The 14673-nt window shown below is 35.3% G+C and overlaps 1 protein-coding gene across 1 annotated transcript in view; it reads left to right on the top strand.

The window, feature by feature from the left end:
- Positions 1 to 14673, top strand: part of LOC124774956 (putative thiamine transporter SLC35F3) — a 320097-nt gene that overhangs the window by 182133 nt on the left and 123291 nt on the right. The window contains exons 9-11 of the mRNA XM_047249675.1: positions 5846 to 5935; positions 8639 to 8768; positions 13324 to 13374. Coding sequence (XP_047105631.1) covers positions 5846 to 5935; positions 8639 to 8768; positions 13324 to 13374 — 271 coding nt within the window. The remainder of the gene's footprint in view (positions 1 to 5845; positions 5936 to 8638; positions 8769 to 13323; positions 13375 to 14673) is intronic.

Below are 14673 nucleotides of genomic sequence, written 5' to 3'. Positions count from 1 at the left end.
TGAGTGTAGTCATCCAAGACACATTGGCCCCTTCATAGGCCTTAAGATCTGCAGTGCAATAAGCTGCAACTCTTGTTGGCCTCTGGTTTTTTGGAGGGGACACTAACCAGCACTCAGTATGCACAGAATATTGTTACACTCATTATTTTGCCATTCTTGAGTCACAAAGGTGATCTGCAAGTGTAATCATTGCATGTATTCCATATGCACTGTTGCAACAATAAATCTTGAGTGAATGGGAAACCTCTAAAAGGTTGTACTATTTTTTTTCTGGAAGTGTGTTTCAAAGTAGTATATGTATTGACAACTTTATTTAAACATTCAAAAATGTATAACAGTGGACTTCATGAAATGAAAAAAGGAACATAGCATCCTAAGGCTATAATACCAATGAGTCACAATTGGAATTGGTAAACTCATGCAGTTACCTGCATGTAACTACTGGTAGGTATGTGAAATAGAATGATCACATAGACTGAGTTGTATCTAATGCAGGTGGCAGACTTTAATTTGCTGGAAGAATTCTAGGGAAATGCAATCAGTCTACATAGCAAATTGTGTGTGTTTGTGTGTGTGTGTGAGAGAGAGAGAGAGAGAGAGAGAGAGAGAGAGAGAGAGAGAGAGAGTGTAAATAGGACTAATAGGGGATATTAAACATATACATGAATGGCCACAGGTCTGTTTGAAGCATGGGAGAGTATCACGGAGATGCTGAAGACAGTGAAAGGTATCAAGGAATAGACTAAATTATTTGGTAGTTGTAGTTTGCAACATATGTTTACATTTGAAGTATGTGATACATATGAGCTTATACAGAAACAGTTCTACTTTAACTGTTTAGTAGTTAATGTGACCATTCCTGTCAGTCACAAGTTTGTGAAATTTGTAAATGTAATATTTTTCAAGTAAAGTTCATCATACCATCATTTCTTTTGGAACAGTAAAAAATAATAAAGTGTAAAAATTTGATATACTGATGAAACTAATACTCAATTTTTCTTTTGTACTGTAAATAAAGAACATGTAAATTTTGTAATTGTGAAAAACTTGTTTAGAAGGTTCAGATCAAAATTTTATTGTTCACTACTTAATTACAAGTCTTCTGAATCTAACTGTGAAATTAATTTTTAAATCCATTTTATTTAAAGAAAACTAAGTAAAAATCAAAACCTAAACAAAGCTCTAGAGGTGACACATTTCAGTAATTTTGGGAGCAAAACTGTAATTCACTTGAAAAGTAAATAACATTTTTTGTTGCATTTAAATTGTAGCTCCATCGTAACTTGAAAAGGATCTGAGAATGGTGTTACTCTGGAATGTTCTCACACCAAAAATGTAATTTATTTAAGGCCAATTGTGTCTCTGTTTTTCCTTATCTTTCAAACATGCAAAATGTGTACCTCCAGAATGAATTCATGAGGAAGTTACAAAAGTATGACATCTGTTATTCAGATGTGAAAACTATGTATTTTTGAGCTATTTTGATATTATTTGACGCGTAAGAAGTATCTTGGCATGTGTTATTTGTTAAAAATAAGTACTGGTATTACTTGAATTTTGTTTTATAGAAGATGTGACAAACTGGAGAACTACAGAGACATTTAAATAGTCATTTATCCCACACACCATATGCGAATGGTGTTGTAACAGTGAATGGAACAGTCGCGGGGTTGAAGTGACAGAAAGTGCATCAGGACCCGTGGAGTGGCCCACAAACAACAACACAACAGGAGAGGACGGACACGACCAATGAAGGACAGAATGAACAACAACAAGATCAAAACAACAGAGTCACAAGAAAACCTAACAACCACGTCCACTCGTACACAGAACAAGAAAGTAAATAAGCTGTCTAAGGTGAGGTGATGTGTCCAGAGACATACGCAAGGTTTGACTGGCTGGCTGAGCGAGAGGCAGGTGCTTAAATACTCTATCGGGGGTGCCACTATTGGCCGCTGGAACCACATGTTCCACTGTGGTGCCCTCACTCTAAATGTGCCACTGCTTACAGCGCGACGGTGCAGAGACCTCTAGGGGTCTTCGACATCCATGACGTCTGGCAGGGATTCAAATTCCGAGGTGCGTGGTACCAGAAAGGGAAAAAGAAGAGGCCCTAACAACTGGTGCAAGGGAAATATCCTCTGCCATCCACTTCATACTGGTTTACAGAGTATGGATGTATTTTTAGGTGTAGATGAATATTGATTAACCATATTTGTGCATTTCATGAATGATACTTGACGCAATTGAAACTTGCATTAGCTTTCAAGTATTTCCTCTTGTTCTCTGTATAAGTGCACTTTCTCCACATGCACAGTTCACATCTACATCTACAACCCTACTCTGAAAACAATTGTTAAGTGCATGGTGGAGGACACATCCCATTGTATCAATAGTCAGGATTTTTTCCCATTCCATTCACACATGGAGCACAGGAAAAATAACTATTTAAATGTGTCTTTGTGCACTGTCATTAATCTAATCTTGTCTTCACAATCCCTATGGGACTGATACATAGGGGGTTATAGAAAGCTGGTTCTTAGAACTTTGTAAGCAAAATTTCTCAGGATATTTTGCATTTATCTTTAAGTGTTTGGAATGTCAGTTTCTTCAGCATCTCTGTAACACTCTCCCATGGATTAAACAAACCTGTGACTATTCACACTACCCTCCTCTGTATATGTTCAATATCCCCTGTTAGTCCTACTGGAATTCATTTGAGCAATTTTCTATGCTCGGTCACATGAATATTTTGTAAACTATATGCTTTGTAGACTGATTACATATCCCTAGTATTGTACCAGTGAATCAAAGTCTGCCATATGCTTTATGTGTGACTGGGCATATATGATCATTTTGTTTTTGTGGTCTTCAGTTCAGAGACTGGTTTGATGCAGCTCTCCATGCTACTCTATCCTGTACGAGCTTCTTCATCTCCCAGTACCTACTGCAACCTACACCCTTCTGAATCTGTTTAGTGTATTCATCTCTTGGTCTCCCTCTACAATTTTTACCCTCCATGCTGCCCTCCAATACTAAATTGGTGATCCCCTGATGCCTCAGAAAATGTCCTACCAACCAATCCCTTCTTCCAGTCAAGTTATTCCACAAATTCTCTTCTCCCGAATTCTATTCAGTACCTCCTCATTAGTTATGTAATCTACCCATCTAATCTTCAGTATTCTTCTGTAGCACCACATTTTGAAAGCTTCTATTCTCTTCTTGTCTAAACTATTTATCATCCATGTTTCAGTTCCATACATGGCTACACTCCATACCAATACTTTCAGAAAAGACTTCCTGACACTTACATCTATACTCGATGCTAAGAAATTTCTCTTCTTCAGAAATGCTTTCCTTGCCCTTGCCAGTCTACATTTTATATCCTCTCTACTTCAACCATCATCAGTTATTTTGCCCCCTAAATAGCAAAACTCATTTACTACTTTGAGCGTCTCATTTCCTAACCTAATTCCCTCAGCAGCACCCGATTTACATGTACTGGGACCATTGCTGTTCTTAATATTTATACATGATTTGCCAAACCATTTATCAAAAGCAGATGCTGTATTGTTTGCTGACAACACCAGTCTATTTGTCAATGCTACAAATGAAACTGACTTACTGGATAGAGTCACAGTAGCCACAGAAGAAGCAAACGTGTGGATTACAAACAACAAATTAATTGTTAATGACCAAAAACAGTTTGGATGAACTTCAGACATGTAACAAACAAAGTAAAATCTGACCTAACTGTAAAACTTGGGCAGTGTAAGATAGAGCAAACCCCCCACACTAAATTTTTAGGATTATGGCTGGATGAATATTTAATGTGGGAGAAACATACAGAAATGTTAAACAAAAAATTAAGTTAGTATTGCTATGTTATTAGAATACTAAAAAATTCCTGTAGTGTTGATGCAGTGTTATGTTCATACTTTGCACTCATACATAGCACACTAAGATATGGTATCATACTTTGGGGAAATACCAGTTTGGCCAAACACTCATTTGTGATTCAAAAGAGGGCAATAAGAATAATCAGAGGTATGACACACAGAGAATCATGTAAAAAAGTTTTCAAGGAACTACAAATCATAACTCTACCATGTATCTATATTTATGAAAGTATATGTTTTATGAAGGCACACCTGGAACATTCTTTGTTAAACAGTCAAGTTCATAACTACAAAACAAGAAATAGAGACAAGTTTCGTAGAGAAAGTCACGCAAAAGCTATGTATCAAAAAAGTGTTCTTTATCAGCCAAAACTCTTATTTAGTGCACTACCAAAGGAAATTAAAAGTATACCAAAATTCCACATATTAAAAAAGAACTTAAAAAAATGTTACTTAGCAAGAGTTTTTACAGTGTGAAGGAATACTTAAATCACCAGCATTCGAGTCTCGGTCGGGCACACAGTTTTAATCTGCCAGGAAGTTTCATATCAGCGCACACTCCGCTGCAGAGTGAAAATCTCATTCAGTATACAGTAGCTTATTTCCTTCATTGTAATCACCCAAAATGCTCATTGAAAACTAAATTGTATTCATCTATTATTGTAATTTAGCATATTATGAATGTTGTTATGCATATGGTTTCATGTTACATGTAATAATATTTTATTTATGGACATATAATTGTAAATCTTTTCATGTCCTATATCCTATGTAAGGCAGTGTATGATAAATCCTATATCATTTTTATAATGATGAGATACAAGGATGCTAAGTAAATAAATACATAAATAAATAAAAATTCGACTACATTCCATTATCCTCATTTTGCTTTTGTTGATGTTCATCTTATATCCTCCTTTCAAGACACTGTCCATTCTGTTCAACTGCTCTTCCAGGTCGTTTGCTGTCTCTGGCAGGATTACAATGTCATCAGTGAAACTCAAAGTTTTTATTCCTTCTCCATGGATTTTAATTCCTACTCCGAATTTTTCTTTTGTTTCCTTTATTGCTTGCTCAATAAACAGATTGAATAACATCAGGGATAGGGTAGAATCCTGTCTCACAGCCTTCCTAACCCATTAATGCACCTCAACTCTTATAACTGCCATCTGGTTTCTGTACAAATTGTAAATAGCCTTTTGCTCCCTGTATTTTACCCCTGCCACCTTCAGGGGTATGAGCATACAATTTCATATCCCTTACAAAGTGTTACAGTCATGTAGTTGTAGGAGATGACTGATTCCAATAGTGACTCACTGATATTGTAGTCAAAGGGTACTATGCTTTTTTTTAATTTTTGGAGTGCAATTACATTTTTGAACATATAAATCAAGTTGCAAACCTTTGCATCACTTTAAAATCTTAAAAGTGCCTTATCTATAAAGTGTCTGAGGTTAATATTAATATTGTCTGTGAGAATGTAAGAATACAACATGAACAGCAAGAGCTCCACCACAAAAGTTCTTGATGTATAGATGTGAGTGTTTGTTTATGTTTCAGGCAGACTGCTCTTATAACAGAAAAAAGATCAAAAGCTCAAAAATGTTTGCTACTTTCTACTCTATACCGTATACCATCTATCATTCATAATGTATGATGCCTTTCCTAAATTTGTAACATTTACATGTTTCTTATACCCAGAACTTTTGTGAGCGATGAATAGAAATTTCACTTCTAAGGTTATTGTTAGTTGCAAATTTGGAGTCTTGAACTGATGTTTATGTTTTTAGCCATGCAATCCATTTCTTGACTCTGAGCATTCATCATGATTCATTTATTGTTTTGATTTGGGATTTGAAATTGATAACCTAGAGGAATATTAGCAAATTCAAAAGAACTACTGCTTTGAGTCTCTTATTTGCTTAAAATTTGTTTTTCTTTTCCAGTTGCAAACCTGCTGGGTAACTTCAGTGTTGCTCTCACATATGACTTATTCATCACACTAGGGCTTATTACAGCAGTTCCTGTCTCTGCAGGTAATGCTTTATCTACTTTCATCAACACAGAACATTCGAGTAGTTTTTTTTATGTTGACATAAAATTCGAATGATCTTAAGATCGAAATACGAAACACAATTTATAAATGAGTAAATGAAACACAGCACACGTTTTTTTTTATTTTTTGTGAGTATGAGTTATCCTAGTTCTCTATTTGCTATGGCCATTAGAGCACTTCAAATATAATTTCCATACAGTTTACTCTCTGACTTTCAGAGGCTTGAGTATTATAAAAGCCAAAGAAAATGGCATAAGGAAGCTCTAGAACAGGTAAATCCATTAGGTCCACAAACAATTTCTTTGGCTCTATTTAAATTCAGTAAGAAAAGCAAAATAACAGTTGCTGTACTTACTGCATTGTGTCCAAAGAAAGTAATTCCACCTAAACTGCACAAAAGTCCTTTTCTGCCATCTTCAACACATGGCATAGATTGTGTTTTTTTTCATGAAAAGCTTTTTCCTCAATACTACTTCGACCTCAGGAAATCACTGCATGCAGTCATCTGTGCATTAGAGGTAAAAAAAACTGCATTCTCAGTGCATTTCAGTAGAGCATGCCACATCTCCAGTCATAAATGGGATAGAGCAGCTTGAGTACACTATTTTGTTTGTCAACAATCCTAGAATGATCATTTCTAGTCATTCAAACACTTAACTGCTGTTGTGAGAAACAAAACATTGAAGGTCTGCCTTAGGGATGTTGTCCACAACCAGTAATACTATATGACCACTGCTACCTGTAGATTATAGCTCGTACACATTTTAAAGAAAATGTAATGGAACTGGAGGCAACTGGGAGGGCTGTGTTGGCCTAGTCAGAATACAACAACCATTTTCACATAATCACTCTTGATAATCATAATCACATAATGACTCTTGATATGCGTTATGAACAAGAGTGCAAATTTTCCAGCACATTACATTGGGCAAGTTGAACAATGGAACACTTAGAATGGAACCTGGATTAGTCACATCTCAATCCTATATTGCTAATGTAAGTATATTGATTCATAGTCATTTTTTCATAGTGAGAGGAGTTATTATGGTCGCAGTGCAGCCAATCTTTTTACAGGTTTAGATGAACATTGTTTCCATGTAAGGCACTCATCCATCAAAACGCCTGAGAATCTTCTGTCAATCAGCTGTTACATCCAGAAATAGTGTTTCATAATTTATGTCCACATGAGGTGCAATATAAATAATTTATGAGTAAAGACAACCTTTCACTGAGAAATTGATATTATGAATCATTAACTAGTACATAAACAAGACTGGAAAGATTCTCTAGCTTTCAGACAAATCCTATTTTGATGTAAACAAATGCACACACACACACACACACACACACACACACACACACACACACTGATATACAACTGCTTTATGCTGGCTGAATACACTGTGCCAAAAATGTAGTTCTGAAGCTCGACTGGGGTGAGGGTTATGTTGAATGCAATTGGTGAGGATATAAAGGAGGCAGGGAGAAGGAGAGAGTGTTGAAGAAAGGTGGGTAATGGCTGGGAGGGAGGCAGTATATGTAAGGGATAGGAATGTAACATGTCACTGGCACCAGTGAGTTCAGACAGTGCATAATGATGATGACATGCAATGATGTGGAGGAGTGAATTGGGTGGGGTTGACAGAACAGAGGAAGGAGGAGAAGGTGTGTGTTCAGGATGAGTGAAGTTAGGGCCCTGGGGTGGGTGTTGTTCAGGAGCTAGCAGAAACGAGGGCAGGACGTTTATGGAAACGAAGGACGCAGTGCAAAGAGTGCACTACAAGCTTCAGAGATATGGGTGAAGGATCTAGGTGATATGGATTGTAACTGAGCATGTTGTACTCAGCGGCATCTTTTGCCACTGGGTAGTCAGCTTTGCTCTTGGCTGTAGTTTAGCACATGTCACTTATTCATGTGAACAGTTGGTTAGTGATCATGCCCATACGAAACAGTTTGCTGAAATTATAGCAGAGCTCATATATTACATGGCTGCCTTCTTCCATAGGATATGACACATGTGCCAATGGGTTGGAATATGATGTGATAAGGGTGTGTATCAGACAGGTTTTGCACATGTCGCTTCCACAGGGATATGATCCAGCCCCATGCTACCTGACTCAAATCTCTGTGGAAGCCCAATTATGCTTTGTTGTTGTAGACTTTCAAGTGAAATTACCTTTTTTTCATACAGTTTACAATGGCATTTTATCCTTGTTAAGAAATATTTTTTTCATTTGCGTCTACAAGTTTATTACATTTTGTCACTGAAGATTTGTTTCTGATGTCCTTTATTTCATATACTGGTTATACTATCCAAAAACAGCTTACAATGTTCATTATCCTTGTTTCACTAGTTGCCTGGATTTGTTGATAATGTATCTTACCTTTTTTATCAATGAAGATGCACCAGTTGCTAAGTTTAAACAGTTTTAACAGCTTCTTTCCCCTTCTCATAACTATTTAGCAATATACTTATATTGTAATTTCTGAGTTTAGAATTTTCATTTCTTCAACGTGAAACATCATGTCATGTAACACCCACAATTAATTTTAGACTTAATTATTACTTCCTCTACTTTATACTAACTTTTTGAATATGATATTTTATCATCTTCTTTTTTTATGTTCCAAATTTTAACTTTCATCAAACAAACATTACTAATAATATATTATACATTTTCAGCTCTTGATGTGGTGTTATATGGAGCCCATTTTGCTGGAATGAAATTGGCAGGAATGATACTAATTTCAGTTGGATTTTTTCTGGTAATGTTTCCTGATAACTGGCCAGACTACATCACACGACTACTGAGGTAGAGTGCAAAACACAGTTTCTGTATTCTTTGAAAGAAATAGTTCCTTACCTCTTTCATATGCAACTGTATTTAGCAATTATTCATTACATTCATCATAATGTATTAGAAAATTTTCTTCCTAGCATCAATCGCGTGTTCCCTGCTGAAGAGAATAACTGATAATCGGTTTCATTCTCTTTGACAATCTGTAGATGAAATTACATAACATTGATGATATTTATCAAAAATTCACATATTTTTACCAGAAAGCTATTTGCAGCATTAATTATATAGCATGCAGCACATCACATATGAAATCTCATTGCATTAAATACACGGTATTTTGCCAGTAACTAACAACTTATTTATAGAATTATACTAAAAATACTCTGCATTTTGTATCACTCACTTTCAATTTGTTTATGGGAAATAATCATTCAGTTTTTTTTCTGTTTCTGTTTTTCATACACTTTTTTTCCTGACAGTGGCTCTCATTTTCCAGACAGTCGAAACATCAATATAATCAAATAAATTTTGTCCTGCTTACTCTAACAACAGGTCAGTGCATTTCAGTGCGCATGATAACAGATTCCTTGAGCACTGTGTCTTCACTCTTTTCATTACAGAAGACACTGTGGTCACTGTAGGTGCATCACACAGTTGCTCACATCTTAGTCCAAAGGGACTGATATTCAGCGAGTGCCAGATGTTTTAGTGACCTAAATCTTCCCAACCTGAAATTTGTATTTTTAAATGAAAATATTTATTCTAAGTATAAGAGGATACTGCCAGGTTCAGTTTCTGTTTTTTTTTCAAAAAACACTGAACTATGCACAGATAATCAGCAAGGTAGATAATCTACACCCAGGTATTCCAGAGCTTGCTTCTTAATTTTTAATTTAGTGCATTATGTTCTTGAGAAAAAAGTGGGGAACACCTCTGGATTCAGCTGAAAGAGAGTGTAGAACTCAGTAAATGTCAGACTATCTGGTTCACACCGCTTTGTTATTTTGAATAAGTTTTTTAATGCTTGGCTTCACATTATAGTTAGGTGTGTGTGTGTGTGTGTGTGTGTGTATTTAATTCATGCATATAACTAGACAGATTTATAATATATTCAGTCTGTTTTTCCCTCATTTTCTCCATATTTTTCCTTACCCATTATCTATTGACAATTCTGTTTTCAATCTCCACTACAAACTTTTGACTACAGTCGCTCTCTAATACTTCACTCTGCTCCAGCATACAGATGATGGATGGAACGCAAAAAGTACACAAAATTTAAATTAAATCACTTAAAAGATTTGATTCACACTTAATTCCACACTGAGATTCAGGAAAAGAAATTGTGTAGCAATGCCATTGTTTTCATTTATTGCTGATAACAATGGAGACCAATCTAATTCTTTTAAACTTTCACCAAGGAAAGCGTGCATGTTATCGTCATCTATAATTTTAATAATGCTACTTTGGACAATGACTCAGCCAGTATCATTACTTCCAGACTACTTGTTGTACTTCTGGATAATTTTATGTTTTCTTGCGTCTCCTTATCTTCAACATTTGAACCTCTTATACTTTTTTTCTGTTTCCTATTTCTGTGTTTCATAGATGAAGAGGTTTGTCAAATTCAAAAACAGAGTATTTAGTTTGTCTTTTTAAGTTCAATATTGAAGCTGTCGGAGCTCCTGAAGTGTCATAGGGGTTTGAAGACATGCAGCAATATGTCAACCGAGAGCATCCCAGATGTGCTCGATGGGGTTTAGGTCTGGAGAATAGGTCATGCCACTCCATTCGCCTGATATCTTCTGTTTCAAGATACTCCTCCATGATGGCAGCTCTGTGGGGCCATGCATTAACATCCATCAGGAGGAAGGTGGAACCCACTGCATCCCTGAAAAGGCAGACAAACTGGTGCAAAATGATGGCCCAATACACCTGACCTGTTAGAGTTCCTCTGTCAAAGACATGCAGGGGTGTACGTGCACCAATCATAATCCCACCCCACACCATCGAACCACGACCTCCATACTAGTCCCTTTGAAGGGCATTAAGGGTTTGTCATCTGGTTCCTGGTTCACACCAGATGAAAACCCGGTGAGAATCACTGTTCAGACTATACCTGGACTCGTCCGTAACAGCCTGTGTTTAGCACTTAAGAGGGACATGAAATGGGAAGATCTCATAGGCTCAGTTGTAGGTAAAACTATGTAAACCAGAAAACATAAAACAGTTCTCCAAATTAAAGCAAATAAATAAAAGGGTACCTTTTTCCATTTCTTTCCAATATCTGATGTTCTTTTCTTATTTCTTTAGTAGATTTTGATATTCTAGAATTGTGATAATGGCATGTATATTAGGTTGCTGAGTATCTTAAGAAACTTATAACTCTTTTAAGATGCTCTTGAGATGTTGGCCTCTGGAAGATTTGAATATGTTTGTTGTGATGTCTCAGAAACAATTTCATCATAGTGATACTAGATTTGTAAGATGATTGTAATGTAATGTATTGTAATTGTCATCCAAAACAAAAATGTATTGATTCTGATTTTTTTTTTTTTAAGTACGATGAAATAAGGAACCATTATATTTGTGTGCTGATGGAAAGCCCTTGGTGAAATATAAAGAATGAAAGAATATAAAGAAGAAGAATATTAAGAATGAAAAATAATAATTCACCATTTAGTCAATGCATTGAGAGATCAATAGGCTCATAAGCAAGACTGAAAAAATTGATAGGTTTTTGGATGATGTCCTTCTTCAGACTTAACTAATACAGTACATGCATATGCACTCACTCACTCCTTCGTGGATACATTTCCCAGGTAAGTACATTGAATCAGCATTGCAAATCAAGTTGATTTGTGGTGTCAGTACAGTTTGGCTGGTGCAATGTAGCTGTACAGAGAGAGGGAGGGGGTGTCCATCATGTACCATATTTTATACTAGTTGGCTTTGCAGAAGGACATCAGACAAAAGATCTGCAACATTTTCAGTCTTGTTTATCTGCCAGACAACCACTCAATGCCTGAGCTGTACCGTAAGTTGTTGCTCCTTCCATTGTTTGTATTATATTTGTGGGTTTTAGGAACTGTTCAGTGGCTCATAATATTAATTGAATATAAACCTGGTTCTTATCTGTGTCCAATGTATCATGAAGATCTTATTTTGCATTTATTTCAATAGCAAAGTTGCAGAAAACAATTTTTATAAGGAAGAGTATTCAACAACAAAAGAACCTTGTCACTCATTGTTTGGAACCTACAACTGTTAACTGCTCCCTCCCTCTACATTTATGAAAGTATGATATTCTCATACAGGAGAAAAGAATTATTTGAGGAAAGCATATAGAGCAACTATTAAGACCTGCTCATACAGTGTAATATGTAGCACACAAGCTTGTGAGACAGGTAAGTGAGCCAGACCAGGACTGAATTCACTCAGTGGATTAATGTCCATGGCTGATGCACCAGCCAGCTTTAGTGTGATTTTTAGGCAGTTTCCCACTCTCATTTAGGCAAATGCTAGGCTGGTTCTCAATTTCTGCCTCAGAAAATCTGATTCACAAACAGTTAAAATATGATCACATACAGAACACAGTTTACACAATTCAGGGCACAAGCTGCAGAGTTAAATGAAATGAATGTGCCAGTTTGTGAGTACAGCAGACCTCATACTAGACAGTGTTAACACTAAGAAGAAGAAGAAGGAGATATAGAACAATTTTAAAACAAATAAATTTGTATGTTTCATACATACTGCTTGAAATTACATGTTCAGGGCCCTTAGTAAAAGGGAATAGTCATCTATAGCAAGTTTAGAAACAAAAACATATTTAGCATTAAGTTGCGATATTAAAAAAGATGCCTATGATACATTCTGGTGGAGAAATGTTAAATTTCAATTAAAAAACTCACGCAGAATGAATTGCTAATTTGAGCAGGATGTAACTTAGTAGGACCCTATTGGAAGTATTAAGTAAATATTTTTCCATACTCAAACTGTATTAAGATTGGGTTACTTACCAACATTTCAACAGTGATGAAATTTTACACAACTTTTCAACGTCTCTTAAGTACTTAAAATGAAATACTTTGAAACATGTTAATAAATTGTGAATCACAATGAACTTTCACATTAAATCATTGTTTTGACTAATCCTTCCATTTCTGTCTGCAATTAAAAATTAGAACTAATGTTTTAGTATATATATCAATATTAAACATTATGGATATCACTGCTAGTCACCACTTTTTTTTCAAAACTTGTAGTAGTTCTGAATAGTTTATTCCATAGATGCTCCAGAGCTAGAGATCTGATTTATTTACAGGAAAACTTTCAGGCAGTAATGTTTAAATCTTTTGAGCTACAGAAAATATTTAAAACTGAAGACTTGCCTGGTGACGAGTTTATAATATGAGGTGTACCAATATAGTATATAACCCAATATAACAAATGCTAATATGGTCTCTCTCAGAATGCTTGATAGAATCTATGGTTTTGGGAGTCCAGTTGATTGATGGACCAATTTTATACAAATTATTTTGATGTCTCACCTAGTCATCTTTATCAGGTGCTGCAAACAATGGTCTTCAATTTGCTCACTACATGGACCCAACCAAAGGTACTGTTAGTGGCCTTCTAGTAACAGACTGTTATATTGTGCAAGACATTTGATATTTATTTTGAAGAATTGATGCCAGAATCTTTTAGATGCTTCATAGTTATACCCTTCCCATGCTACCTCCACTGTAGAAACTGTATTTTAATTTCAGGGAGAGAAATTTGGAGAAAAGCTTGAACAACTGGGCAGCCATGCTTTGTCATATCATAAATATTCATATAAGGGCTGACCACCAAAGTCTGTCTCTCTGTGAAGAAATAAACTATCCAATTTAACATTCAGATTGAAGCAAACACCCTTCGCCACAGTATGCATAATTAAATAAATGTCTTGTTTTGTCAATTCACTTCACTTTTACAGTAATTTTCTCTGTTAATTTTAATTGTACTTTTCACATACCACTTCATTATAAATTATATGCACATTTCATATAACTGTTGAAAATCATTACTCTTAATAAACAAAAATCAGTCAGTAAAATTATGGTTCAGATCACGGTTATGCAATGAACATGAATTACAGAGAATTGTTGTATCTTTATTCCTATTGGTACAAAGTCGTTTCTATAATCTGCCTCTTGGATGGAGTACAACTGATAATCAAAACTTTTAAGTAAGATAAAATTTAAGATTTCAGTATTTATCACTTGTGTGTTACTGTTCATTTTCTCTTGTCTCTTTTTACTGATCCTCAGAACATTAGATCTCTGTTTCAAGAAAGGAAATATATTATCTTGTAGGAGGATTTATTTTGATTTATTGTGAATGTCATGGATTAGGAAAGTAAAATACAATATTTCAACCCAATGATGTTCAGCAGACTGCAAAAACATTTCTAACAGATGTTTACGTGCACATATCTACAATTAAAATGTATGAGAAATGAATTGTTCAAAACAACATCTTGATTAGGGGAAAAACCTTATTCTTAAAATAATTTTTTTCTTATACCAGTAGTGCCATTTCAGGATTTTCTTGCAGTTTATATGTACATTAGTAAAAATGCAGTATGGTATTTCAGTTGTGCTGTAATTTTGTCATACATTTTGGAATGCTGAATAACTTATAGTAGCTTCTTGAATAATCATTGATACTACCATACTTAACTGCATCATTCCTCTAATAGCTGTAATGTAATACCAAAATGCCTGTAGTGAATATATCATGGTAATAATGTAAATTTTGCCTAATGATGTTGTAGCCCTGCACTGTATCTATTCCCATCACAATATTGGCTTCTGATCAAGTTGGCAAATTTTTGTTGTTACAGAAACATCATCATGTTGAGCCACAGTGCAAG

This window comes from Schistocerca piceifrons, chromosome 1 (genome assembly GCF_021461385.2).
Source record: "Schistocerca piceifrons isolate TAMUIC-IGC-003096 chromosome 1, iqSchPice1.1, whole genome shotgun sequence".
Classification (NCBI taxonomy): Eukaryota; Metazoa; Arthropoda; class Insecta; order Orthoptera; family Acrididae; genus Schistocerca; species Schistocerca piceifrons.
Note: the sequence above shows the minus strand (reverse complement) of the source record. Positions and strands in the feature narration are given on the sequence as shown.